At 39.6% G+C, this 28,000-nt stretch overlaps 1 protein-coding gene across 1 annotated transcript in view; it reads right to left on the reverse strand.

Moving 5' to 3' along the window:
- Positions 1–28,000, reverse strand: part of ZSWIM6 (zinc finger SWIM-type containing 6) — a 211,753-nt gene that overhangs the window by 44,500 nt on the left and 139,253 nt on the right. Inside the window, 2 exon segments of the mRNA XM_024981456.1 lie at positions 17,751–17,901; positions 21,459–21,607. Of these exon segments, the coding sequence (XP_024837224.1) occupies positions 17,751–17,901; positions 21,459–21,607 (300 nt within the window).

Here is a 28,000-nt window from a genome sequence, read left to right on the forward strand (position 1 = left end):
CTTCTTCTGTGGTCAAGAAAGAACATAAAACACAGATATTTCAAATCAGCTAACTGGTATCCTGGATAAGGTTCCTGGATAACCCGGGGCCCTCATCTAATTACAATGTAGCATTCCCATTCCCTCTGACTTGACAGCGCTCAGTTCAGTTCAGTCGCTCAGTCATGTCCGCCTCTTTGTGACCCAACAGACGGCAACACGCCAGGCTTCCCTGTCCATCACCAACTCCCAGAGTCCACCCAAACCCATGTCCTTTGAGTCGGTGATGCCATCCAACCATCTTATCCTCTGTCATTCCCTTCTCCTCTCACCTTCAATCTTTCCCAGTATCAGGGTCTTTTCATATGAGTCAGCTCTTCCCGTCAGGTGGCCAAAGTATTGGAGTTTCAGCTTCAACACTAGCCCTTCCAATGAACATTCAGGACTGATTTCCTTGAGGATGGATTGGTTGGATCTCCCTGCCATCCAAGGAACTCTCAAGAGTCTTCTCCAACACCACAGTTCAAAAGTATCAATTCTTCAGTGCTCAGCTTTCTTTATAATCCAACTCTCATATCCATACATGACTAATGGAAAAACCATAGCCTTGACTAGACAGACCTTTGTTGGCAAAGTAATGTCTCTGCTTTTTAATATGCTGTCTAGGTTGGTCCTAACTTTTCTTCCAAGGAGTAAGCGTCTTTTAATTTCATGTCTGCAGCCACCATCTGCAGTGATTCTGGAGCCCCTAAAAATAAAGTCAGCCACTGTTTCCACTGTTTCTCCATCTATTTGCTATGAAGGGATGGGACCAGATGCCATGATCATAGTTTTCTGAATGTTGAGCTTTAAGCCAATTTTTTCACTCTCCTTTTTCACTTTCATCAAGAGGCTCTTTAGTTCTTCACTTTCTGCCATAAGGGTGGAGTCATCTGCATATCTGAGGTGATTGGTATTTCTCCCGGCAATCTTGATTCCAGCTTGTGCTTCTTCCTGCCCAGTGTTTCTCATGATGTACTCTGCATATAAGTTAAATAAGCAGGGTGACAATATACAGCCTTGACGTACACCTTTTCCTATTTGGAACCAGTCTGTTGTTCCATGTCCAGTTCTAACTGTTGCTTCCTGACCTGCATATAGGTTTCTCAAGAGGCAGATCAGGTGGTCTGATATTCCCATCTCTTTCAGAATTTTCCAGTTTATTGTGATCCACACAGTCAAAGGATTCGGCATAGTCAACAAAGCAGAAGTAGATGTTTTCCTGGAATTCTCTTGCTTTTTCGATGATCCAGCAGATGTTGGCAATTTGATCTCTGCCTTTTCTAAAACCAGCTTGAACATCTGGAAGTTCATGGTACAAATACTGTTGAAGCTTGGCTTGGAGAATTTTGATCATTACTTTGCTAGCATGTGAGATGAGTGCAAGTGTACAGTAGTTGGAGCATTCTTTGGCATTGCCTTTCTTTGGCATTGGAATGAAAAATGACCTTTTCCAGTCCTGTGGGCCACTGCTGAGTTTTCCAAATTTACTGGCATATTGGGTACAGCACTTTCACAGCATCATCTTTTAGGATGTGAAAAAGCTCAATTGGAATTCCATCACCTCCACTAACTTTGTTCATAGTGATGCTTCCTAAGGCCCACTTGACTTCGCATTCCAGGACGTCTGGCTCTAGGTGAGTGATCACACCATCGTGATTATCTGGGTCGTGAAGATCTTTTTTGTACACTTCTTCTGTGTATTATGTGTCAGTGCTACTGGGCCAATATTCACAACTCGTCAAATACCATCTGACCTCAGTAGGACCTGGTTCTATAGGAAATGACCAGACCAGCTCCTCCACCACTCACCACCCTTCTCCTTTTTAAGGGAGAAAAGGAAAGCCAGAAAAAAATAGAAAGAAAAGGGCACAATGACAAATTATCTTAGTTTGATATGAAAGGGCAGTCAATAGTGAGGAGAAGGAATGTGAAGCGTGGGAACCTGCAAGAACATTTGACATGTGCTCTGCATTGGCTGCTTAACTGAACTGTCTTCATCAACAGTGGCATGGTTCGTTCAACAGCCATGCTTCCAAGTCTATACAAATCGAGTGCTGAAAATACTCTGTAGGTCTTCAGGATGCCTCTCTCCCAAGCTTCCCACTGGGCCCACTTTCTCAACATAGACAAAAGCCTTTTGGAATGAGAATGAAAGTGTTGTGTATTATCTAAACTATCTTATCTTAGGCTTCAAAAATCTGCATTATGCCATTTTACATAGAAGGAAACTGAGGTTCTATCTAAGATAAGGAACCTGTCCAGGACTACACAATTAATAAATACGAGGATCAGAATCCATACTTAAAGAGCATCTGGCTCCAAGAACCCTTTTCTTTATATTCTAGTTGTAGGCTCTAAAAATGGAAACAATCCTGATTGTAGACAGAAATCATCTCAATTTGCCCCTTTGAAAAAGCATGCCTTGTTAAATGTGGTGAAAATTTTACATTGAATTTTTATTGAACTTTTGAATATATATTACAAATTAATATGGATCATGACTTATATGAAATATATTACATCTAACCTCAAAATTTTCTGAAACACATCCTACATTATATAACCTCACTTCTGTTGTCTTACCTGGGCTCCTTTCTGTTTTTTACTTCCTCATTCTAACTAAGCTCCGACATGGCAGTGCCTACCACAGGAAACTATAAAAAGGAGGTTCACGTTGATCTGCCTGCTGTACCGGTAAGGCACTGTCTTACCAGTCCACCACATTTACCGACAAGTGCGTCCCTGAGCCACTGGTACAACAACCTTCCTTCCACTTACCGTGGAGAACCAATTTAGGACGAGATAATCAGAAGCCCTATCAAAAATAATCAATGGCTTTGATTATAGAATACTGATGATGGGTAAGCACTTCAGCACTATAGCTGTGTAAAAACCCTAAGGAAATGAATTTATGGTATTGTATTCTGTCATACTGGAACTGCAATTTTACTTATAAAAACAAGTTTTTAATACACTGACTTTTCTATAGAGTTCAGAAAGAGTCTGTGATGTGTACTGAGTTTCTGGAAGAACAGAATGTTTCATTTTTCTCTAATTCATTCTATTACCGAATTACAGTTTGATGTATTGGTCTTGACAAGTGCTTCATGCTGATTGTATTGTGCATGATAGTATAATCACTTCCCATGCATTTCCCACTGGCTGGCTGATTAATGCAATAGATTACCTGTAGCACTGATGGCAAGGGGAAATCATTGCCCTTCTATACCCTAAACTGTGTTTATATTTCAGTGTGCATGCGTGTGTGTTCCTCAGTACACAGGTGCCCGGGAAGATTCCTCTGTATATGGGCAGGAAGGCAAGAAAAACCAGAAGGGCAGGAAAGGAAACCTGAGGGCACAGTGAAGATCAATGCCTTTCAGTCACTGTTTTCAGTACATCAGAAATGCTTACCTCTTACTGCTTCCAAACAGATGCCTAGCATTACATTTAATTATTCATTTGCTTTTTATTCACAAATATTGACTGAGCACTAACTCTAGGTATATTTTTCTTCTCACTTTTACTGGGTAACAAAAAAAAGGAATCATTTTCAGTGTTCTATTACTAGACAAGAAGGAAAAACGTAGCATGAGATTATTAAATGGATGCTAATACAAGGATTTACAAGGATGGCCATGAAATTAGTTTAAATGGCCCAAAATAAAAATAGCAACTGATCTTGGACTACTAATATTAAATATAGATGGTAGTTTAATAGCTTCAAAACAAACAAAATATCTCTCAGATTATTTGGTCTATACAGGATCCTAACGTTTAGCAAAGAGCATTTTCTGTGTATGATCAACATGTATGGTTAATAGGTGGCTGGATATAGTAATCTCATCTTTAAATGTGTGCGTATTGGGAGCAGAGTAGGGAAGAAATGAAGTAAGACTTCTGTGCTCTTGGCATCATTTTGAAAGCATTCCTTGTAACAGAATTTTCTCTCAGTTTCAAGCTTATATTTGATTTAGGTGTCCTATTTACAACCCCCTCAGCCCTTGCTCTCCAAAAAGGAAGACTGCAGCTTCCTAAGCCTAAGTCATTTCAAGACTGTTTTTCATTGAAGTCTGATTCCTAATTTATGAATGATTCTCACACTCTCCTCCAGGTTTGCTGAAGCAAATTCTGAAATTTACTAAGTTATCCAAAATGGGGCTGGGGAGCACAACATGAGGACAACAAGGTCTAGCTGGTCATAGCTCTAAAACCACAGATATGTGGATTTCCATAGCAAAGGTTATCTTTGCTCACAGAGTTGAGTGAGTTAGCCACAATGTGCACAACCACTACTATCACTACTACTGGATATTCGTCTCTAGATCAGAGCCTGAGGAAATACCCTAAGATTTCAAGCAACTAAATGTCAGACGGCACCTGTACTTTAGAGTCCTATCTTTATTTCAATTTGGAATTTTTAACTTAAGCACTAAAAACAATGTTACAAAATTATCAGACAAGCTTACAGCAGCCTCACAAAAATTCACCTACTGCAAATCATTGGCCAGTCTGCCTTCCACCTAAATTATATAAGGGGAAGTTAATGGCAAACCATTCAACACCACAATAATCCAAGTCTATGCCCCAACCACTAATGTTGAACAAGCTTAAGTTGAACGATTCTATGAATACCTACAAGACCTCCTAGAACTAACACCCAAAAAAGATGTCCTTTTCATCACAGGGGACTGGAATGCAAAAGTAGGAAGTCAAGAGATATCTGGAGTAACAGGCAAGTTTGGCCTTGGAGTACAAAATGAAGCAGGGCAAAGGCTAATGAGTTTTGCCAAGAGAAAGCACTGGTCATAACAAACACCCTCCTCCAACAACACAAGAGACAGCTCAACACATGGACATCACCAGATGGTCAATACCGAGATCACACTGATTATATTCTTTGCAGCCGAAGATGAAGAAGATCTATACAGTCAGCAAAAACAAAACCAGGAGCTGACTGTGGCTCAGATCATGAACTCCTTATTGCCAAATTCAGACTTAAATTGAAGAAAGTAGGCAAATCCACTAGACCATTCAGGTATGACTTGAGTCAAATCCCTTATGATTGTACAGTGGAAGTAACAAACAGATTCAAGGGATAAGATTTGATAGAGTGTCTGAAGAACTATGGACAGAGGTTCTAACGCTGCACAGAAGGTGGTGATCAAAACCATCAAGAAGAAGAAATGCAAAAAGGCAAAATGGTTGTCTGAGGAGGCCTTACAAACAGTTGAGAAAAGAAGAGAAGCAAAAGGCAAAGGAGAAAAGGAAAGATATATTCACCTGAATGCAGAGTTCCAAAGAATAGCAAGGAGAGATAAGAAAGCCTTCCTAAGTGAACAATGCAAAGAAATCAGTTCAGTGCAGTCACTCAGTCTTGTCCGCCTCTTTGTGACCCCATGAACCACAGCACACCAGGCCTCCCTGTCCATTACCAACACCCAGAGTTCACCCAAACTCATGTCCATTGAGTCGGTGATGCCATCCAACCATCTTATCCTCTGTCGTCCCCTTCTCCTCCTGCCTTCAATCTTTCCCAGCATCAGGGTCTTTTCAAATGAGTCAGCACTTCGCAACCGGTGGCCAAAGTATTGGAGTTTCAGCTTCAACATCAGTCCTTCCGATGAACACCCAGGAGTAATCTCCTTTAGGATGGACTAGTCGGATCTCCTTGCAGTCCAAGGGACTCTCAAGTCTTCTCCAACACCATAGTTCAAAAGCATCAATTCTTTGGTGCTCAGCTTTCTTTACAGTCCAACTCTCACATCCATATATGACTACTGGAAAAACCATAGCCTTAACTAGATGGACCTCTGTTGACAAAGTAATGTCTCTGCTTTTGAATATGCCATCTAGGTTGGTCATAACTTTCCTTCCAAGGAGTAAGCATCTTTTAATCTCAAAGAAATTACTGCAAAGAAATAGAGGAAAACAATAGAATGGGAAAGACTAGGGATCTCTTCAAGAAAATTAGAGATACCAAGGGAATATTTCATGTTAAAGATGGGCACAATAAAGGACAGAAATGGTATGGACCTAACAGAAGGAGAAGATATTAAGAAGAGGTGGCAAGAGTACACAGAATTATATAAAACAGATCTTCATGACTCAGATAACCACGATGGTATAATCACTCACCTAGAACCAGAGGTACTGGAGTGTGACGTCAAGTGGGCCTCAGGAAGCATCACTACAAACAAAACCAGTGGAGGTGATGGAATTCCAGTTGAGCTATTTCAAATCCTGAAAGATGATGCTGTGAAAGTGCTGCACTCATTATGCCAGCAAATTTGGTAAACTCAACAGTGGCCTCAAGACTGCAAAAGGCCAGTTTTCATTCCAATCCCAAAGAAAGGCAATGCCAATGAATGTTCAAATTACCATACAATTGCACTCGTTTCACATGCCAGCAAGATTATGCTCAAAATCCTTCAAGCTAGGCTTCAGCAGTCCACGAACCAAGAACTTTCAGATGTACAAGCTGGATTTAGAAAAGGCAGAGGAATGAGAGATCAAATTGTCAACATTTGCTGGATCACAGAAAAAGTAAGGGAAACCCTCAAAAAATCTACTTCTGCTTCACTGACTACACTAAAGTCTTTGACTTTGTGGATCACAACAAACTGTGGAATATTCTTAATGAGATGGGAATACCAGACCACATTACTTGCCGCCTGAGAAACCTGCATGCAAGACAAGAAGCAACAGTTAGAACCAGACATAGAACAAATGACTGGTTCAAAATTGTGAAAGGAGTACGGCAAGGATGTATATTATCACCCTCCTTACTTAACTTATATGCAGAGTACCTCATGCAAAATGCCGGTCTGGATGAATCACAAGCTGGAATCAAGATTTCCGGGAGACATATCAACAACCTCAGATATGCAGATGATACCACTTTAATGGCAGAAAGTGAAGAGGAACTAAAGAGCCTCTTGATGAACTTAAAACTGTTGGCTTAAAACAGCTTAAAAAATTTCACTTAAATCTCAATATTCAAAAAATCATGGCATCTGGTCCCATCACTTCATGGCAAATAAATGGGGAAACAATGGAAACAGTGCAAGACTTTATTTTCTTGGGCTCCAAAATAAGAGGATGGTGAGTGCAACCATGAAATTAAAAGACACTCGCCTTTTGGAAGAAAACCTATGACAAACCTAGATAGCGTGTTAAAAAGCAGAGACAACATTTTGCAAGCAAAGGTCCGTCTAGTCAAAGCTATGGTTCTTTACAGGAGTCATGTACAAATGTGAGAGTTGGACCATAAAGAAGGCTGAGTTCTGAGAACTGACACTTTCCAACTATGGTGCTGAAGACTTTTGAGAGTCCCTTGGACAGCAAGGAGATCAAACCAGTCAATCCTAAAGGAACTTAACCCTGAATATTCATTGGAAGGACTGATGCTGAAGCTGAAGCTCCAATACTTTGGCCACCTGATGTGAACAGCCAAGTCACTGGAAAAGACCCTGACGCTGGCAAAGAGGGCAACAGAGGACGAGATGGCTGGGTGGCATCATTGGCTCAATGGACATGAGTTTGAGCAAATTCAGGGAGACAGTGAAGGACAGAGAAGCCTGGCGTGCTGCAGTTCATGGGGTCGCAAAGAGTCAGACATGACTTAGTGACCGAACAACAAAATTGATATAAATAAGTCATTCTTAGGTACACATCTAAAATGAGTGGCTATTTAAAAACCTATTGAAGATAATCACTAACAAGCATGTATTTTAAATCTTAGAATCCTCTGTTCTGGAGTAATCTTAGTGGAAAGGCTAGCGTATGGAGAGGTGAAAGTAACTGTATGGGGATTGAGAAGGACCTGCCTTCTCCCATCACACTCTTCTCCCTCCCATCTCACCCTGGGGGCTCTGTGAGGCAATGTCTGAAACATCTTTCTAAGGGACCACCTTTCCCTGGGTTCTCCCCAATCCCATTAGGCCATCTAAGTTTAAATGAACTATGAAAAGATTTGCAAAGCACCTTGCGAGGTGCCAGCAGACACAGAAAACAGCCTAAGTGTCGGATTCAGTCTTCCCTTGGCTTCCACTTCTTTCATTCTAGCTCCTGGCAGCATTGATTTCCCGTGAAGCCCCTGAGAATCACAGATGTCTTAATATAAGGCTCCTCAGACCTCATTAATTTTTGTATGCTGCCACTTCATGGTAAGAAATGTTGAAAGGAACTGATCCCCAGCCTGTTTCTCTTGGTTTTTACTCCCTCACTCCTCCTGTGTTCTATCGGATGGTACTCTCTAGAGATCCACATTCTAGCAAAGAGACTCCCCCAGTCAGATTTCCCTTTAGCGGCAGTTTCCTGAGGACAAACACAATACTAACTTTTAGGGAGTGACAAAACTAAGGAGAGAATTTTTCTGAAATTGTTGCTCTGACGTTCCTATTAGCCATGAATGAGAGAAAAAAATCTACTATCAATGGACTCCTGTTATAAACGGAAAGACAGCCTAAACGAATGTAACTGGAACTTATTCTTGGTCCCAACAATGCTACTAGCACACTACATGTACAACACAGAACACTAAAAGGTAAACAGAGGCAGACTTCAGTTTCTTGGGCTCCAAATTCACTGTAGACAGTGACTGCAGCCATGAAATTAAAAGATGCCTTGCCTCCTGGAAGAAAAGCTAGGACAAACACAGACAGCATATTAAAAAGCACAGATATTTTGCCAACAAAGGTCTGTCTAGTCAAAGCTATGGTTTTTCCAGTAGTCATGTACGAGAGAGCTGAACCATGAAGAAGGCTGAGTGCCAGAGAACTGATGCTTTCTAATTGTGATGCTGGAGAAGACTCTTGACAGTTCCTTGGACAGTAAGGAGATCAAACCAGTCAATCTTACAGGAAACTAACCCTGAATATTCATTGGAAGGACTACTGCTAAAGCTGAAGTTCCAATACTTTGGCCATCTGATGCGAAAAGCCAACTCACTGGAAGAGACCCCAGTGCTGGGAAAGATTAAGGGCAGGAGAAGAAGGGGGCGACAGAGGATGAGATAGTTGGGTGGCATCATCGACTCAGTGAACTTGAGTTTGAGCAAACTCTGGGAAACAGTGAAGGACAGGGGAGCCTGGTGTGCTGCAGTCCATGGGTTCACAAACAGACAAGACTGGGGACTGAACAACAAAAGCGTACTACACCTAACTCCGAATAAAAGCTCTGCAGTCTATATTTAGAAGAGTTTTACAAAAATACACAAGGGGGTGATCCCTAACAGTTGTTAAAATCATCCAACTGTACACCTAAATAATTTAGACAATGAATATCATTAATAGTCTCTAACTGGTTAAATAGAATCAAGTCATCTGTAAAGATCTCTTTTAATGCCGAGAATCTACTACTTTCTATTAGTATACACTTTTACATTTTTCTCTCTATTTGTACTCTTTCTCATACAGGGTACTGAATGGATAATTAAGCCCTAGCAGCTGCCATCAAGAGAAGGATGGTTGATAGTATTACACAGGAGCTACTTATCAGAGATTTGCCCACTGTATAGCAATATGCATTCTCTTTTTGGGTTAACTTCTGACCCAAACTAGAAATTACTCTGCCAACTTAAAGCAGAAAATAAACCCCTTTTCCTGTCCCCACAGCAGAAGAGAACCCAGAGGCCTCTGACCCGAAAACACAGAGGTCTCAGTTTTAAGGGACAGAAAGCAGGAGAACCACACAACGGAGAAAGAAACCAGGCCCCAGTAATGAGGACTCAGTAGCAGACAGACGTTCTGAGAACAGTGCTGGAGGGAAGCAAAGCCTCCTGAGCAATACAATGGACAAAGCCTCTGTATTTAGAGGGAGCTCTGAATAATGAGGGGAAAAACAGAGGCTGAGACAGGAGCACAAACCCCATTTCAGAGCAGGACAGCCCAGCCCATGGGCAGAAGGGTCTGCAGAGCCTGTGGACCACATGAGGTAAGGACAGGCCAAGACAGAGACAGTGACCTAAGGGTTTTCACCGGCTCCATAACAAGAGGGACTGGAAAAGAAGAGCAAAGGTTCCATTTATTCCATCTGCAGTAAGCAGTTTCTGTATGATTGCTGTTGTTGTTGTTCAGTCACTAAGTCATATTCAACTCCTTGCAACCCCATGGACTGCAGAACGCCAGGCCTCCCTGTCGATATGCTTATTATATACTACAGTTCTTAATCAATAGCATATATTTGGCTATTCTGCATTAATGGGTTGTTGTTTTTTTTTTTTCAGAGGTTGAACTTAGCCTCTGAGAACACAGGTGGGTAACTAGACTAGGTAAGATCTGCTAACAACTGCAAACAGGACTGTGGGGCCATGGGTGGGCAGACCAGGCCAGGCAGCTTTCAAAGTGTTTGCTGCCACCGAGGTAAGCTTCACTTTGCCCCTATTCTCCTCTAAGCAGAAAGACTGCCAGGCAGAGAGGAATATTGGTCTTTTAAAATAAGCTGAGGATGGTGTGTAGTTTAGGGTTTAAGTCTTTGAAGTCACTGACACCTAGGATCAAATTCCTGTTCTGCTGTTGTGACGTTAGGCAAGTTATCTGGTCTTCTTATAGTTCAGTTTTCTTGGCTATAAAATTGGGGCTAATAACTGTCCCTGGGTTTCCCCAGTAGCTCAGCTGGTAAAGAATCCGCCTGCAATGCAGGAGACTCTGGTTCAATTACTGAGTCAGGAAGATCTGCTAGAGAAGGGATAGGTTACCCACTCCAGTATTCTTGGGCTTCCCTGGTGGCTCAGCTGGTAAAGAACCTGCCCGCAATGCAGGAGACCTGGTTTCGATCCCTGGGTCAGGAAGATCCCTGGAGGACGGAATGGCCACCCACTCCAGTATTCTGGCCTGGAAAATTGCATGGACTGTATAGTCCATGGGGTCACAGAGAGTGACTTTCATTTCCAGTAACTGTTCCTACCTCACAGGGTTGTTTTAAGAATTAAATAAAATAATGTATGCATTATGCGCTTAGCATAGAGCCCGATAAATAAGTGCTGACATCTGTGTTGCTGGACCACAGATGGGGAGAAAAGCAAAAACTTGGATCCTGTAATGTCTACTCTCTCCTCCTCCTCCCCACCCCTTGAATTTAAGCAACAATGAAGATCAACAAGGCTGGACTGAAAATCTTCAAAGACAGCATTCTGGATAATGAGATCCTCCATTGAGTTCTCCTTGAGTTTGCTCATGTTATTCCTTTTTTCTGTAGTACTCTCATTGAAAATTAAAGTGTTAGTCGCTCAGTCGTGCCCGACTCAGCAATCCCATGTACTGTAGCCCACCAGGCTTCTCTGTCCATGGGATTGCAAGAATAATGGGAGTTGGTTGCCATGTGGGTTGCCGTGCCCTCCTCCAGGGGATCTTCCAAACCCAGGGATCAAACCTGGGTCTCCTGCATTGCAGACAGATTCTTTACCATCTGTGCCACCAGGGAAGCATTGCTTCTTTCCTATAACTCTCCTTCATGAACATCCTGTAAAACCATGCTAAGTTCAGTCTATTTATTTACTAATATGTGAATAAATTACTCTATAAAAAGTGCTCTACAGTTCATTCAAGCCTATTCTAATTTCTCATGTCTCCCGGTGGTTGCATCTCTGCTGCTGCTGCTGCTAAGTCACTTCAGTTGTGTCCAACTCTGTGTGACCCCATAGGCGGCAGCCCACCAGGCTCCACCATCCCTGGGATTCTCCAGGCAAGAACACTGGAGTGGGTTGCCATTTCCTTCTCCAATGCATGAAAGTGAAAAGTGAAAGTGAAGTCGCTCAGTCGTGTCCGACTCTTAGCAATCCCGTGGGCTGCAGCCTACCAGGCTCCTCCATCCATGGGATTTTCCAGGCAAGAGTACTGGAGTGGGGTGCCACTGCCTTCTCCGGTTGCATCTCTACTCCCTCTATACTCCCAGTACCATCATCAGCAGTAAAATCAAATACTTAATACATCTATTCTTTCTGATCAGGAAACACAAAAGACTCTGAAAAGAAGGGTTAACAGGAAGGCATCGAAATGGTGTTAAGTGGTAAAATTATATTCTCCTGTGCCCAGGAAGACAAGCTGGCAGGTGATGAGCAATCCCTGATATGTGGTTCATTAGGATTACACACTACACTTACAGCTACATGGAAGTTTCCAAGGCTGTACTGACATCTTTTTGCTGCACAGGGACTCTGGGAATTGCTGTTTTCTCCACGGCACTAGCAAAAGCATATCAACTTATATGATGGCAAGCTATACTGGAATGCTTTCCAGTTTTCAATGAGAACCCGTTACTCCTCAGCCTGTTTACTAGCCACTGCTTTCCTGGTGGCTCAGCTGATAAAGAATCCGCCTGCAATGCCGGAGACCTGGGTTCGATCCCTGGGTTGGGAAGAACCCCCAGAGAAGGGAAAGGCTACCCACTCCAGTATTCTGGCCTGGAGAATTCCATGAACTGTACAGTCCCATGGGATTGCAAAGAATCGGACACGACTCAGAGATTTTCACTTTCTTTCGATCAACTTTAAAATGTAGAAAGCCTGAGTCTGCCTTTACCATAAAAACTAAGTATGGAGCTCAAAACAGTGGGGGAATTACTAAGACTTTTGCTTCTGGAGACATAAGATAGCATAAAATTTCTCCACAATTACCTTCAAAGCTAAACCTTTAGAATCTTACTTCTGGTTCTGCACAAGGCCCTCCAGTTACTTAGAGCACTGTTTTGAATATGTGACTAAAGCATAAGTTTTCTTCTGTATTCAAGAATAATGTGGGTAGGTGCAGAAGAGGCTGATAGAAGTGACTATTTATATCTGGGATGATAGCTTGAACAGGGTTCTAGGTCCATGGAGTAGGTGCATGTGTGTATGCTAAGCTGCTTCAGTCATGTTTGACTCTTTGCGACCCTATGGACCGTAGGCCACCAGGCTTCTCTGTCCATGTGGTTCTCCAGGCAAGAATACTGGAGTGGGTTGCCATGCCCTCCTCCAAGGGATCTTCCTGACCCAGGGATCAAAGCCACATCTCTTACATCTCCTGCAATGGCAGGTGGGTTCTTTACCACTAGCTTCACCTGGGAAGCCCCATGGAGTAGGTAATATTTAGTATTTTGCAATATATGTAGTCCCAATGGTTGGGCTAAGTTCTCTACTACTCAATGTAGATTTACTCTGATTTCAAAGTCCACTGAATCTTTATACCCACTCAATCTATCCAGCACCCTACCAAGGAATATTATTATAACCACTGCTCAATAACAGTATGGGGCTTCACAGGTGGCACAGTAGTAAAGAATCTGCCTGCCAATGCAGGAGATATAAGAAATGTGGGTTTGATCCCTGGGTTGGGAAAATCCCCTGGAGTAGGAAATGGCAAGCCACTTCAGAATTCTTGCCTGGAAAATTCCATGGACAGAGAGGAGCTTGGTAGGCTATAGTCCTTGGGGTAGCAAAGAATCGGGCACAACTGAGCAACCGAGCACACACAAACACAATAAAAGTATACAAGGAAATGCAAACTAAAAAATCTAACTATGGCTATTTCTACCCACACACAGTTAGGTGTCTCTATCAAAAGCTTTGAAGAAAACTCAGAGATACCACCTTGTTCTTATGAACCACATGAGCAAACTCAGAGCAGTAAGACCCTTGTGATGGCAGCCCAGCCTCTCCCAAAGAAACAAGGCTACATGCCAGAGAGCAAAACAGATGACTCAGCCCAGAGGAAAAGTGTTTAAAATCTGGAGGAAAAGTATTACATACAACATATTATGAAAATGAAAATTTAAGGATTTTTCCCTGTGATAAAACTGTAATTAAATCTTATTTAACTGTTTCCTCTAATGACGTCCAGTTTAATTAAGTTTTAATAGACTGGCAGTCATAACCTATAGTTTTATGAAGCAAAGTAAACTTGCGGCCTAAGAAGACATTTAAGGCAAGAGACCCATCAACACAGACAAGAGGTTACAATATATTCCCTCATCCCTAAAGACCTCCACAATAATTAAGTGTGCTAAACAGTCAGCCATTAGGGCTAACAGTAGGTGTGCTCACCACCAATCCGCACTGGGCTGTTCCTTGAAAGCCAAGAGTTATTTCTGTGATCTGCTTTCCAGAAAATGTGCCTGGAGTAAAGAACACAACTGAAAAGGTATGTGTTCTATAGCTCTACCAGGCATGTGTCATGTCTATCAAACATGCAGCTCCTCCCGCTGCACTGGGCTTTCTGTCTCAAAATTTTAATATATACATGTTCTCACAGCTGATCATGATACAACACTCATCTTGAGAAGACTGTCAGATGTGTAAGAAAACATCAAGTAGAGAAAAGTAAAATATAGGAAAAACTGATTCACGGGATCTTAATAGTATGCATCTGAATCTATTTCATACTACATTATGAAAATCACAGCATAAATCAAAAAAATTAACTCAGACCAAATGAATATCATAGGCATTTATTTTAGACAAGAACTGAGCATAATCATCCCTTTGTTAGCCAGAGAATGGGGCAAAGAAATTGGGCCTATTGATACCTCAAATAAGATTGCATGCATTTATTTGAATGAAAGAAAGAACTAAATGAATAGGTTATTTTTTAAAACTAACTTTGAAACATCAGCACTTGCATTTTAATAAATCACATATACTCAAAAAAACTGTAAGTCTTGGGGAGGGGGGTATCTGATCCTATGAAAGAAAAATAAAATTCTGTAATCTGGCTGACAATCTGATGCCTCTGAATCTCTCTGCCAAAAAGCAGTTACTTGGCTGAGATACTCTTACTTGTACACTTTCATCAGATTAAGGCTTTCATGCCAGGAATTTTTTTCCTCCTGGTGTATTGGCCATTGCCAGAAATGGACCCATCGAATCCACCGGTGCTAAGGAGTTAAGCATCTGAGATTTAATTTAACAGTTTCAGCTTTATTAAGCTGTCACAGAGCAGCCCTACTTTGATAACAGTAGCTGCTCCAATTATGGCTTGGTTTAGGGTTGACAAGTATAATGATTCATTCGTGGCACATGAGAAGCAATAAAAGGTTGTTTTGCATTACAGCTTTAAAAATGTGGGCACTTTTTTCATTTAATTTGTCACTTAGCTTTTGCTAAGAGGACATTTAAATTGCAGTAAAAGGCAAATGGGGCTTTTAGTTTAAATGTAATCCCCATATTTAAATGATCTGTAATGGTGCAGTGTTGGAGTGGGAACACTATTGTCTCACAGTGGGTCCTGATGGTGACATGTGACATTTGTATTCAGGTCCTGTATTATCCATGTGGCTAAAGGGCTTCCAATTTCATTTCACAGCCAGAAGCCTGCAGAAAACACCAATTAACTTGCAGATCCCATTTGCCGACAAAACTCAGCCTCTTCTCAATGTCTGGCATCTGGCAGTGCTCAGCATTTAATTCCAAAGCAGAGCCTTGAAGCAATGTGAGCCCTGTGCAGGGGCACAAAGTCAAATTCCCCCATTTTCTTAAGAAGCAAAATCCTTTTCTTTTGTAGTCCAGAAGCAACTTTTACTTAATTTTTTTGGTGAATGAATATTAAGATTTGAGAGCTACTGTTAGGCCCACGTGAGCTTCTTCACAGAACTTAGACTTCATTAAAATGGCAAGTGACCTCTGCTCACCATCACAGTATGCAGGAGAATTTATAGCAGTCTAGTAATGACTGGATGGCAGGACGGGGGCATGATTTGTGAAAAAAGAAAACACAGGCCAAGAATACGTATTCTTCATCCTGGGCTGAAATCAAAGAACTTGGATAAAGCCTGGTCCATAATTAGAAATGTAGTCCATCAGAGAGTATAATAAGAATCAGCTAGTGAAAACTTCTGCCTAATGAGAATTAATACTTTTGATTGGGAGTTGAAGTACATAATTTTCAAGGCCAACTTGCAAAAGTGAAATACAACTAATGGATTAAATGTAAACACTGAAAATCTTATTTAACTGTATCACTTGTACTTTTTTTTGGTAACCAAAATATTTAGTTGATATTTTCTAATTAGTTATTTGTAATTTTAAGCTTCTTTAAGTACCAAAGCTCTTTAAATTTTATTCATCTAATATCAATCCAATAATTTTTCCTGAAATGATTCCCTTCATTATAGTTTTTTTTTAAATGTTAATCCTTTTTACTGCCATAAACCAACTAGTCAATTCAACACTTACTGTAGAGTTACAAAACTGAGGAGTCTTTACTTACAAACCACTCAGTATTCTATAAAAATTTTTGTTTAAACCACACATTACACTTGTGTTCTCCAACTACCACACTGAGCTCCCAAACATTTCCTGCCAGGACACCAAAAGGATCTACTACAGTTACAGACTGATTTAAATTCTGATTGAGGGGAAGGCCACTAACACTACTTCCGGTGACCCAAGGAAAGTACTAAGATTAAATTATTATAAGACACTTAATAAAAAATACTTTGGGAAAAGGTCAACAAGTATCTTAACGTTGGGGAATAGCAGACACATGTTAAAAAACAAACAGGAGCTGTCATCCACAAACCAGTTCCTGAACACACATCCTATTAATGGGAAAAAGGAAACTTTGATGTCCAACTGTTTACCATCTTGCTGTATAACCTTAAAGGGTCACACTATGTCATTTTGTGGAAGTTTCCTAACCTCCTCAGACTTTAGTTTCCTTATCTGTAAGCAGTTCATCTCAAAGGTCCCTTCCAAACATTATAACTGGTATCTTCACAGACAAGTCTTTCTTGGTCGAGGCATGGGATCAATAGCATGATGTGGTCCATCAATAGCGAAGAGGAAGACAGAAGGTGAAGGTATGAAGACTTCTAGTATTCAACTTCACTGAAACTAGAAAGTGAAAGTGAAAGTGCTCAGTCATGTCTGACTCTTTGAGACTCCATGGACTATACAGTTCATGGAATTCTCCAGGCCAGAACACTGGAATGAGTAGCCTTTCCCTTCTCTAGGGAAAGTTCCCAACCCAGAGATCAAACCCAAGTCTCCCGCATTGCAGGCGGATTCTTTACCAGTTGAGCCACAAGGGAAGCCAAACCTTCTAATAAATATCCAGAACATAAAATTAAAACAGGCACTGACAAAATATTTGCCCAAAATTCCATTTGTCACATACAGATTTCTTAATAGACAACAAATTAATTATTAATTTCTCTAGCAATGAGTATTGAGTAACAAGAGTCATCTCTGCAAATTTCTCAGTAAACACAAGTAGTGCATTTCTCATTTTTTTCAACCACCTGCTGTATTTACATCTTTACCACCATGGATTTGGAAAGCAATAAAAATTATAGAGTTTGCTGTGACTTTTCCATTCTGACAATCAGTAGTTCATCTAAGTTGAGAATAATTTTTAAAAATGACGACTCAAGTTACTTTTAATAACTTTAATGTAGGTAAAAGGGGAAAATGGCCAAATTCCAGCTGAAGTGATTACAATATTAGTCTGGAAATGAATAATCAGTGCTATTGTACCGAATACCTATCTGGAAATACACATTCCCCACCCCCCCAAATACTTAAAAGCAGAGTCTGTGCTTACTTTCCTCGACATCAGACAATTCCCCCAAACGCTGCCAAGACTGATTCCTGCAAATGTTTCATTCTCCCTGTCCTAGCCAGGATACACTGGCGGCAAGTTCATGTAAGAGCAGCTCTCTCTTCTGCAATATTCTGACCATGCTTTTTCCACTTTCCATCCCAGGCTTCAGCCACACACAACTCACTGGCAATCCATCAGAAGATTCACACTTACCCAGCTCATCCCAGAGCTGCCTGTACTTGTCAGTCATTGCAGTGCCTTGTTGCCTCCAAAGTGACAGACGAGGGTCAGCCATGAACTGCTCTGTTATCAAAGTCAACATTCGGGCCCCATTTGAGTCCCTCATCTTCAACATCTCCCGCACCTAGTGGGGGGAAAAAAATACCTTCAGAAAAATGTTAAAAAATGAATAGTAATACAGAGACGGTACACCTTACTTCTCTGGAGAGGGAAGTTAGGGCGGTGGTGGTGGTGGATTCTTTTAACACCATCCTTTTTAAGCAAACAAAAGTTGTTAAAAATAAGCCTTTGTCCTCAATGGCAATTTAATCAAAGAATGACCAATAATTGTTTTAAAATTGTGTTTTTGAATCCACAAAAGAAAAAATAAATTGCCTAACTTCCTAACTCCCCCCTAAAAATGTTTCTGCCAGACTGCAAAGCAACACCAAAACAAACAAGACAAATCATTCGGTACCTTCTTAACTCCCTGACCGACTGCACTACCACCAGAGTAATGGAGTCTAAAGAAGTGTACCAAAAACTTTTTAGAGATCTTCTAAACTGATTTAATGATGTTTATAGTAATAGCATCTATCCTTCATTTTTTTAAAAACTTTATTCACATACATAAAATTCACCAATTTAAACTGTACAATTCAGTGGTTTTTAGTATATTCAAGCACAAGCTGTACAAGTCCTTCGTTTTTGAGGTAAATTAGTAATTACACTAGATTCTTTCTCACCAAGGGTTTCAACATAAAGAGCAACACATACTTCTATTCATTCAGATGGGACTGTTTTTGCAATGGTAAGAGGAAATGTTCAGGGCTGTGTAAGTTCAAGAACTTTTTTGCTCCAAATAAGCAATCCTTATAGCAGAATCATAAGTGACTTCATAAATTAACTCTGCTTCTCTGTTTTGGAACATCAAGCTCTGTCCATTATTCTTCTGTTAATAGTTCCCAGATAAATGAGAAAGCAAAGAAGGAAATATAAGGCTAAGTTGCTCTACAGGAAATCCTAATGAATCCATCCATTCCTAAAGCGTGAAATGTTATATGTTCAACAAGAGCAATCTAAGCTGAACGTCAGTTCTCTGAATAGGAAATTAGTAGACCAAGGTCATAAGTAGTAGTTGAGAGGGGAAGAGTCCTTTTATTCAAAATTCTTTCTATGTGAAAGCCAAATGGAGGAGGAAATAGTAGATCTTTAATAAAGCAGCCTAAAGCTCTAGGTCAATATATTCTGCCTCAGGCCTGTACCCTGAGAAGTAATGGAACCACCTCTCCACAGGCTTCAGAATTTGAGTCTTATAGAGAACTCAAATGCACTTCTACACTGAATCACAAGAGTGTGCTTCCAGGAGGGCTGTTTCAATAATCTTAAGAAGTACTAAAAAACAGAAAGAAATGGAGTTGCTATTTGTTGGACATCTCACTAAAGAGTTTTACATTTATACTTCTCCTTTCAATCTTCACAACATCCATAATAAGTAGGGCAGATTATAACACTGATTTTACAAATTATAAAGCCATGCCTCAGAAGTGAAGTAACTTGTCCAAAGGACAAGAGGAACAACTGGAATCAGAATCCAGATCTGTCTTAACTCTGGAAATTATGCCATTTTTAAAATTAGATGTTGCTGTTACTTCATGTAACATATATAATGTGTACACCATATATACATAGATAAAAATAGCAATTGCAGGCCCATCTAATTCCTCTTTTACATTGCTTCCACTAGGCCGCAGTGTACTTTCTACTGATAGGAGAATCTAAGAAATACTTACTGTGTGTCTAAATACACCAAACCTTTAATATTACCTTTTCACGTTATAGATTTAATTTAGTATTTATTTCCCTGATGAATTTCTAACCTACTACTCAGTTAGCAACAGCAATGAAAATAAATGCTTTACTACTAAGCATATAAACCCAGAACTATTAACCAACACTCAAGTACATCTATATAGCCTAAAGGTAATTAATTTCAGACTGTTGACTCTGACGCATTATAAGAGTTTGAAGTGCTATGAATTACCAAAGATTCATTAATTCATGTGAAATAATTTTAGAGTTAGACGTATTCTTGAAAGTGAAAAATGAAAGTCGCTCAGTCGTGTCTGACTCTTTGCCATCCTGTGGACTGTAGCCCACCAGCCTCCTCTGTCCATGGGATTCTCCAGGCAAGAGTACTGGAGTGAATAGCCACTTCCTTCTCTAGGGGATCTTCCTGACCCAGGAATTAAACTGGGTCTCTTGAATTGCAGGCAGATTCTTTACTGTTTGAGCCACTACTATAATTCTTGAAAAACTGGCAATCTATATATGGTATATGAGATAAAAGTTTTTTTAAAGGCTGCACTGCATGGCATGTGGGATCTTAGCTTCCTGACCAGGGATGGAACCTGTGCTCATCAAAGTGGGAGCTCGGAGTCTTAACCACTGGACTGCCAGGAAAATCCCGGGCTAAATCTTTATTCAAAGGGTTTTCATTAATCACATACACTAGTTTTTGGCCATAAGCAGTAACAGTTTACTTTAATTCTTCTGATAAATGGCAATCCACTCCAGTATTCTTGCCTACGAAATCCTATTGGACAGAGGAGCCTGGTGGGCTATAGTCCATGGAATTGCAAAGAGTCAGACATGACTGAGTGACTAAACTTACCCACAAAAGGTTTTAATTACTATGAATATGAGAGAAATTGTTTAACAAAAGTATCAATGAACATAGTTATCTGTTCCTTTAAAACCAATCTGAATTCATTATCTATAATGATGGCTGCACCCCCAATGAAAAGACATTGCCTTAACATTATTTAAAAAGCATTTTATCCAGTATTTAGAAATGTGTTCATGGTACTAAAGTTCTGTGTAAAGCAACAGACACAGCTTCTGTTCACAATGAACTTATACTGAAGATAACTTTGTCTCTTAGGTGATCAAATGTTTGTGATGAAAATTAACATTTACCAACACCCAACGACTGTTAAGACACAATTATCATATAACATCATAATCACAACAACTAGAAGGGATATGCTATTATTTACCTAAATTTATACATGAGGAAACTGACTTAAATAACTTGCAAAGATATACACACTCAAGATTTTAGAACTGAGATTTAAACCCAGGTTTCTATTTCTCCAAAGTTAACGTTCTTGAAACTAATTTTAAAATATTAACATTAAACTAATTATACAAAGCATATCTTAAGGACTATATTCAAATTTATGCTCTATTTGGGAAAATTAACCAGAAAAGTTTTTTAAAAACTGAAAAAAATGGCATTTCAATTAATATCAAGCTATTTTTAGTATTGAACAGTTTTTCAAAATTGTATAAGAACTAAAAAAAGACAAAAATGGCCCATATCTTACCTAAAGACATCTAAGTAAATTAATGCTTACATTACAACACAGAAGTCTCTAATGGTTGATTATAACTTTATTTTTTTTCCCTTGGGCCATGCCACTCAGCTGACAGGATCTTAGTCACCCATGACCAGGGACTGAACTGGAGCCCCAGCAATAAACATGTGGAGTCCTAACCACTGGACTGCCAGGTAATTCCCATTAAAAAAAAAAAAAAAAAAATTTACAAAGAAGCCTTTATCTTTTTCTATACATGGTTGTATATACTTTCTATAAATGTATATATTTAGAATGTTTCTTTAAAAATAAAAAGTCATACCTTTGCAAAGAGCAAATTAAGCTGCTTCCCTGATCCGTGGTACCCGCCCTGGGAAAGGAACAGTTTAACCTGTTCTTGAACCTGCTCTTCATCTAAGTGCCAGCAGTTTTCATCATCTATACTAGCACCTGCTGTTGGATCAGGAGCACCTAGAAATAGAAAGAAAAAATAACACATATGCTAGATAAAAACTCTGTGCTAACAGGACTCTGACAATAAACTTGAAAAGAATTAAGATTCTATACTTTTTGCCTAAATACTTTTTAATCCAATCTCAATATACATACATATGTATGACCGAAAATAAGTGTGAAATTATTCTTTTATATGCAGAACTTTGCTGCTCTGTGCTAAGCTGAAAGGTAATGACTTAAGAGCTGAGACGTTTCCTTTTTTTAACATCAGAGACTGTACATGAGGAGATGAATTTACAGGTTCTCTAAAAAACAAAAAAATTCACAAAAAAGTCTCATTGTGAATATACTGTGTTTATAAAACTCTGCTGTGTAGACTTATTAGTAAAATGTTTTTCAAAGACACTAGAAAAATATGAAACCAAGTAAACTCAGCAGAGTATTTCTCTTTACTACGTTAATTCAAGAAGCTTTCACCATTATTTGCTGCTGTATAAACTGCATGCTGACATAAGTCTTTAGTTGCAGAAAACCAAAGATTAAAAAGGGAAATCAAGCCACTTGGGAACAGGCACTGCAGCTGTTGTACTAAACCAGGTTATAGTATCACCTTGCCAAACTGCGTAAATATTTTATTGCTGAAGTAAACACAAAAGATAACATCTATGTAACAGTCTGCAGACTACCTTAGAAATTAAAATTACCCGGATATTTAGGCAAGTGAAAACTGTTTTGTATTTATTAATAAAATAAAATGGTATTAAAGGCCTAAGATTCATTAAGTAATACAAAAACAAATCTAAAACCTCTCATTAACAGTGTTTCATCTGCTTATTAAGTCCTAAAAAAAATCTGTAGATATGGTTCCACACTTTTCTTTTAATAATCTTACACAGACTCATTTGGCCAAGGAAATAATCACTAACATGTGCTTGGGACCAGGTTCCATTAGTCTCTAGGAGCATGAATTGGTCTGTGAACCTCCCTGAAAAAGTGTGCATTCATTCATTCAGAAAACATATTTACTGAGAGCCCTCTGCTAGACTCAGAGATGGAATGGGGTACAAAATAGAATTCCTGTCCTCACAGAATGTATTATCTAGTTCAATGGCTTTCAAACTTTTTTGACTAAGAGCCACAATAAGAAACATAATTAATACCATACCCAATACACCTGTGTATCTGGACACTTATATGAACACATCTATTTATTAATCTGAAGCAAAAGTATGATCAAAAAATATCCTTTCTGTAAAAGTGAGAAAGTCTGATATTTTCTGTACTATTTCACTTTTTAAAGGCTCATCATAATTTTTAAGAACTGATTTCATAATGAATAATGGGTTGCAATCTACTATTATTGAAACACTGCTTTAAGTGTGTGAAACAAATACCAATGTAATCACCCATACAAATATATAAGAATAAATGAACTGTTCACAGAAAAGCACAAAGAGCCAGGAGACTGTATCAGAGAGCTCTGACCTGGCCTTGGATTGGCAGAATAAGCATATGGAGCTGAGATCTGCCTTAAGTAGATTAGAAGATAACTGAAGGCAGGAAAAGGAAGCACTGAATCTACATGTGAGACTAAGAGCTTAGGCAGAGGTCTCAAGCAGAAAGGAACATGGTATGTAGATGAAACAAAAGATACTGTCCACACAACTCAACAGTAGAGGATGAGGGCAAAGAGCAACACAAGACAACTCAAGAACAGAAGAAGGGCCAGAGAGCACTGACAAGGGAGGAACTTGTTTTTTCTCCCTAAAAGTAACAAATGGTAATTCACAACAAGGTCATGCAAAGTAGAAAAGAACACTCTAGAAAGTAAAAAATGTTCTGCTCTGATACACATCAATTTCAACAGTCCTACGGAGTCCCTTGGACTGCAAGGAGATCCAACCAGTCCATCCTGAAGGAGATCAGTCCTGGGATTTCTCTGGAAGGAATGATGCTAAAGATGAAACTCCAGTACTTTGGCCACCTCATGCAAAGAGTTGACTCATTGGAAAAGATTCTGATGCTGGGAGGAATTGGGGGCAAGAGCAGAAGGGGACGACAGAGGACGAGATGGCTGGATGGCATCACTGACTCGATGGACGTGAGTCTCAGTGAACTCCAGGAGTTGGTGATGGACAGGGAGGCCTGGCGTGCTGTGATTCATGGGGTCGCAAAGAGTCGGACACGACTGAGCGACTAATCTGATCTGACCATGGAGTATTAAGCAGCCATAAAAATGAATGTAAAGATTCTTTATGTACTGCAATGGAAAGATATACCTGAGATATGGGTGATCAGGGAACTGAGAGAGAGATGGTTTTCTGGATTATACAACTAGATAAAACACTGGACAACTCACTCCCTGATACACAGACCACCAGAGCAGGATCAGGTTTCGGGGAGGGGCAGTGTTTGCATCATGAATACGGAATTTATTATTATTATTTTTAGTATTTTGGCCATACCTCTCAGTATGCAGGATCTTAGTTCCCCGACCAGGTATAGAACTTACACCCCCTGCAGTAGAAGCTCTGAGTCTTAACCACCGGACCGCCAGGGAAAATCCATGAGTTCAGTTTTAGATGTGGTGAATTTGAAGTACCTCTGAGATACTCAGCCAAGAAGAGGGGAAAGGATTTAAAGTACAGAGCTAGATATACTATGGGATGCGGTACAGGGTAAAAAATTGTCTAGGATGGAACCATAGGGAAGGCCAACATTTAAAGGCTGGGCAAGAGCCACTATCAGCCAATCAAGTAGGGAGGGATGGGAGGAAAATAAGGAGGGAGAAAGATATAAATACATTCCACTCCTACCAAGGAAGGAAATCCTATCAAAAGCAAACTACTGCTCAAGTATCCTCATATGAATTAGATTTCATTTTCTTCTTACAATGTCCCCTGGAGGTGAGTATAGCTCATGATCCCCTTTCTATAGAAGGAGAAACACAGGTTCAGAGTGATTATGACCTGTCTGTCCACAGCACACACTGCCAAATGCAGTCTCCCAGTTCTCTCCCCTGCTGAAGAATATATTCCAGAACCTCGGAGCTCAAGTTGAACCCTGAAAGCATCAAGGCAGCAGTTGTCAACCATAAATCAAAAAAAAATTTAAGGAAGAATACCGGGATCTGTTATCATGTTTCTTCTTTACAGGAAAATTTAAGAATACACAATATTGTGAAGAGCTAATTAACTACTGGGGTTATATCTGTATCCCATTGGGATACACAACCCGTAATCCAGCTCACTTCTTTGATTCTAGAGTAAGATGACACAGACACACACCTGCACAAAGAGAGGCCTCTGTTTCCTCAGCCCTCATCTTCTATTATGTAGGAATAAAAAATTAAGTAATAAAAATTAGAAATTTTCCGTGACTATGCAGAAAACAATTCAGTCATAAGAATGCACACAAAGGTAATTAGTTGATAAATAAAACATAAATTTACTCTAAACACAACTCAACATTTTAGGAAAAAAGACACGTACACTTTACATTATATACCAGGAAATTCATGTTTACAACAACCCTCCCAAAAGAGGAAATTTATTTATTAAACTTTAATGCTAAAGTCTAAATGCTTAAATCCTAACATGTCATGATTATATGCATTAAAGTATTGCCTAAGCCTTGCATAAAATGTAGATGTGCAAGATTTATTTCTACTCGCTAATGGCTGTCTATAATCAAAGACAAACCTCTCAGAATTTAGCTTTGAGAAAGGCAGGCAAAGAGAAACATAATTCAAGCTTTTATACATTTGCTATTAGATATAACCCACATTGGGCAGGAACCAGAATCTAGGTATATAAATTAAATGGTCCTTTAAAGTGTTTTAAAACTATCATATTTTTTACCCTTATTTATATTTATAATTACAAACTCTGTAACTTTTACAACTGTGTAATTAATCTTTGTGAGCATTTTATGACTAAAGCTTAATTTTACAAAGTTTCAAGCCTTCAGGGAAAGTGAAATTATCTGTTGAACACAGTGCAACGGTTTTATTGGCTTTTGCTCCCAGCCAGAGTGTATGAATTTGATTCACTCTCCTACCTTGGTTACATAATGCCATTGGAGGAGAGCAAAGGAGAGTTCATGAACGTGCAGGACTACTGTCCATCTCTGGCCTTCCCTGTCTGCTACTTGATTTGGTTCTGTTTTAGCTTTGATTTACTCCAGTATCAAAACTCTTACCCCAGCAGTTCTCAAGATCAGGAATGTATCAAGACTCCTGAGGCACACTGTGAAAAGTAGATGCTTAGGCACCACTTCAGACCTACTGAACCAGAATCCTTGCCACAGATAACAAGGCAGGGGCCGTGGAGATGGGAAGTACAGCTGGGAAACACAATTCTGTATTTGGAGGGAATCTCAAACATGGTGGCATATTCTGGATCTTCGGATTGAAAAGTATTCAGGGTCCAGTGTACTCACTAAAGTACACTAAATTTAAGACCTACTGACTAAGGTATCTGTCTCTTATCACAAAAACAGTCATTTCCAAGCACTGGACACTACCAAATCACACTGCAAATTTTAAACTGAGATATTAAGACATATTCAATAACTGGTTTATGCTATGTTTGGTATGTGGAATTATTCACAGCTTTGTATTCTAATGGAGAATTTAATTATTTCTCTTTTCTTAAAACTGCTGGAAAACAAATTCAAACAAAAAATGAAAGGCTTTATTTAGTTTACATCTTCATCTTAACTGTGACCTAACTGCCTCAATACCATGGTTGTCCAAATAAAGCTTTAAGCATTTATATTTAAGTAGCAGTGCTCTTTTTTGTTGTTGTTAAAATTAAATTGTCAAATTCAGTCTACAGAGGAAGAATGCAGGAAGCAGATGTTTACACTGCAGAGGTGATTAATTCAGCCTCTTTTGCAGGACCTATAAAGGAATGCCATCTCCTACAGTTTTAGTGCCTGCTATTAAAGATATGAAACATTAAGTCTGTGGCTTACAAAGACACTGGTACACCTGTCTTACAAGCTGAAGGCAAAAGTCCTGATATCAAACATTGGCACTGAGAGAGAAAAGGCAATGCAGCAAACTTCAGTGACACAGGTTCAGAAAAAAAAAAAAAAAATCTTTCTTTAGCAAGGATAAGAACTAGAAGACCACTGAAAAATAATGTAATAATGTGTACTGAATAAATACACACTTGAGAAAAGCTTTAAATTTTATTCTGACTGAAATCCTCATTTCAAGGCAGTTAACTAATGTCTTCATTTCCAAATACAATTTTGTGGTGGCTGAAACAGCCAGATCCTTCATCACCTGTTCTCAGTGGTCAGTCCATGTAATTCTACTGCCATGATGCAGTGTGGTGTCCTCTCTAAGAGCTGTTAGAGGACAATCTGTTTAGCCTGGAAGCTAATGACAAAGGGAGTCCTGGCATGCGCCAGCCTCTGCTCCCTCAACAAGCCACCTTCCCTTTAGCTAAATGCCAAAGAAATAAATAAGTAGCACTGTAATCAGGATATAGCTCAGGGAACTCAAATAGGCCTGTCAAGGTTTATAGCTCCTCTACTCTTTTCCTCTCACCTGACTTTATTACTCATCTCTTGTTATCTTTTAATTTACTTCAGAAGTTTCAGTGATATACTTATTCATGTACAGAAATAATCATGTATTTTATATGGATAAAGAGCAATAAAACACTTGTACATTCACTAATGCTCATTAAAAAATGAAGAATATAAGCATAGAGTGCTTAAGAGTTAGGTCATTTTCCATAATCTAACTAACAGATATATTAATATATTAGCAATTACTTGGTACACAAATAATTAAATGCAAAGTTCTCAGAAAGTCTCATTTTTACGTAACCTGACTCTTCTGATTTATTAAAAGAGATCTACTATGATTGCAAGGTTCAAGAATGATTTGCTCAGATTATTTTCAAAGATTTTTTTAAAAAACTTCACAATTATTTTCCTCAACGATACCACCGCCAGCTGAAGACTCAGGTCAACTGCCGCATCACAATGATGGATAATCGCAACTTAACTTTACTCCTTTATACCTCTCCTGACCTTATGAAATAGGCACTCTTTACAGACAATGTTTTACACGTAAGAAAACTAAGCCCTGAGGAGATTTAGTTCCTTCCCTCCACTAAAAGTGCTGGAAAGCAAGGGACTAGAATTCTTACGCAGGCTGTCGAACTTCTAAGCTCTTCAACACCCTGAGTACTCTTACAGCGCGAGGGGTGAAAAGCCTACAGTGAGGGACACGGGGACAAAAGCTCACAGAGCCAACATGGAGACTTGTTCTTGTCAGTCGCCAAGTGCTGTTGGACAACTTGCGACCCATGGACTACAGCACACCAGGCTTCCCTGTCCTTCACCATCTGCCGGAGGTGTCTCAAACTCATATCCACTGAGTTGGCA

This window comes from Bos taurus, chromosome 20 (assembly GCF_002263795.3).
Source record: "Bos taurus isolate L1 Dominette 01449 registration number 42190680 breed Hereford chromosome 20, ARS-UCD2.0, whole genome shotgun sequence".
In the NCBI taxonomy this organism is placed as follows: domain Eukaryota; kingdom Metazoa; phylum Chordata; class Mammalia; order Artiodactyla; family Bovidae; genus Bos; species Bos taurus.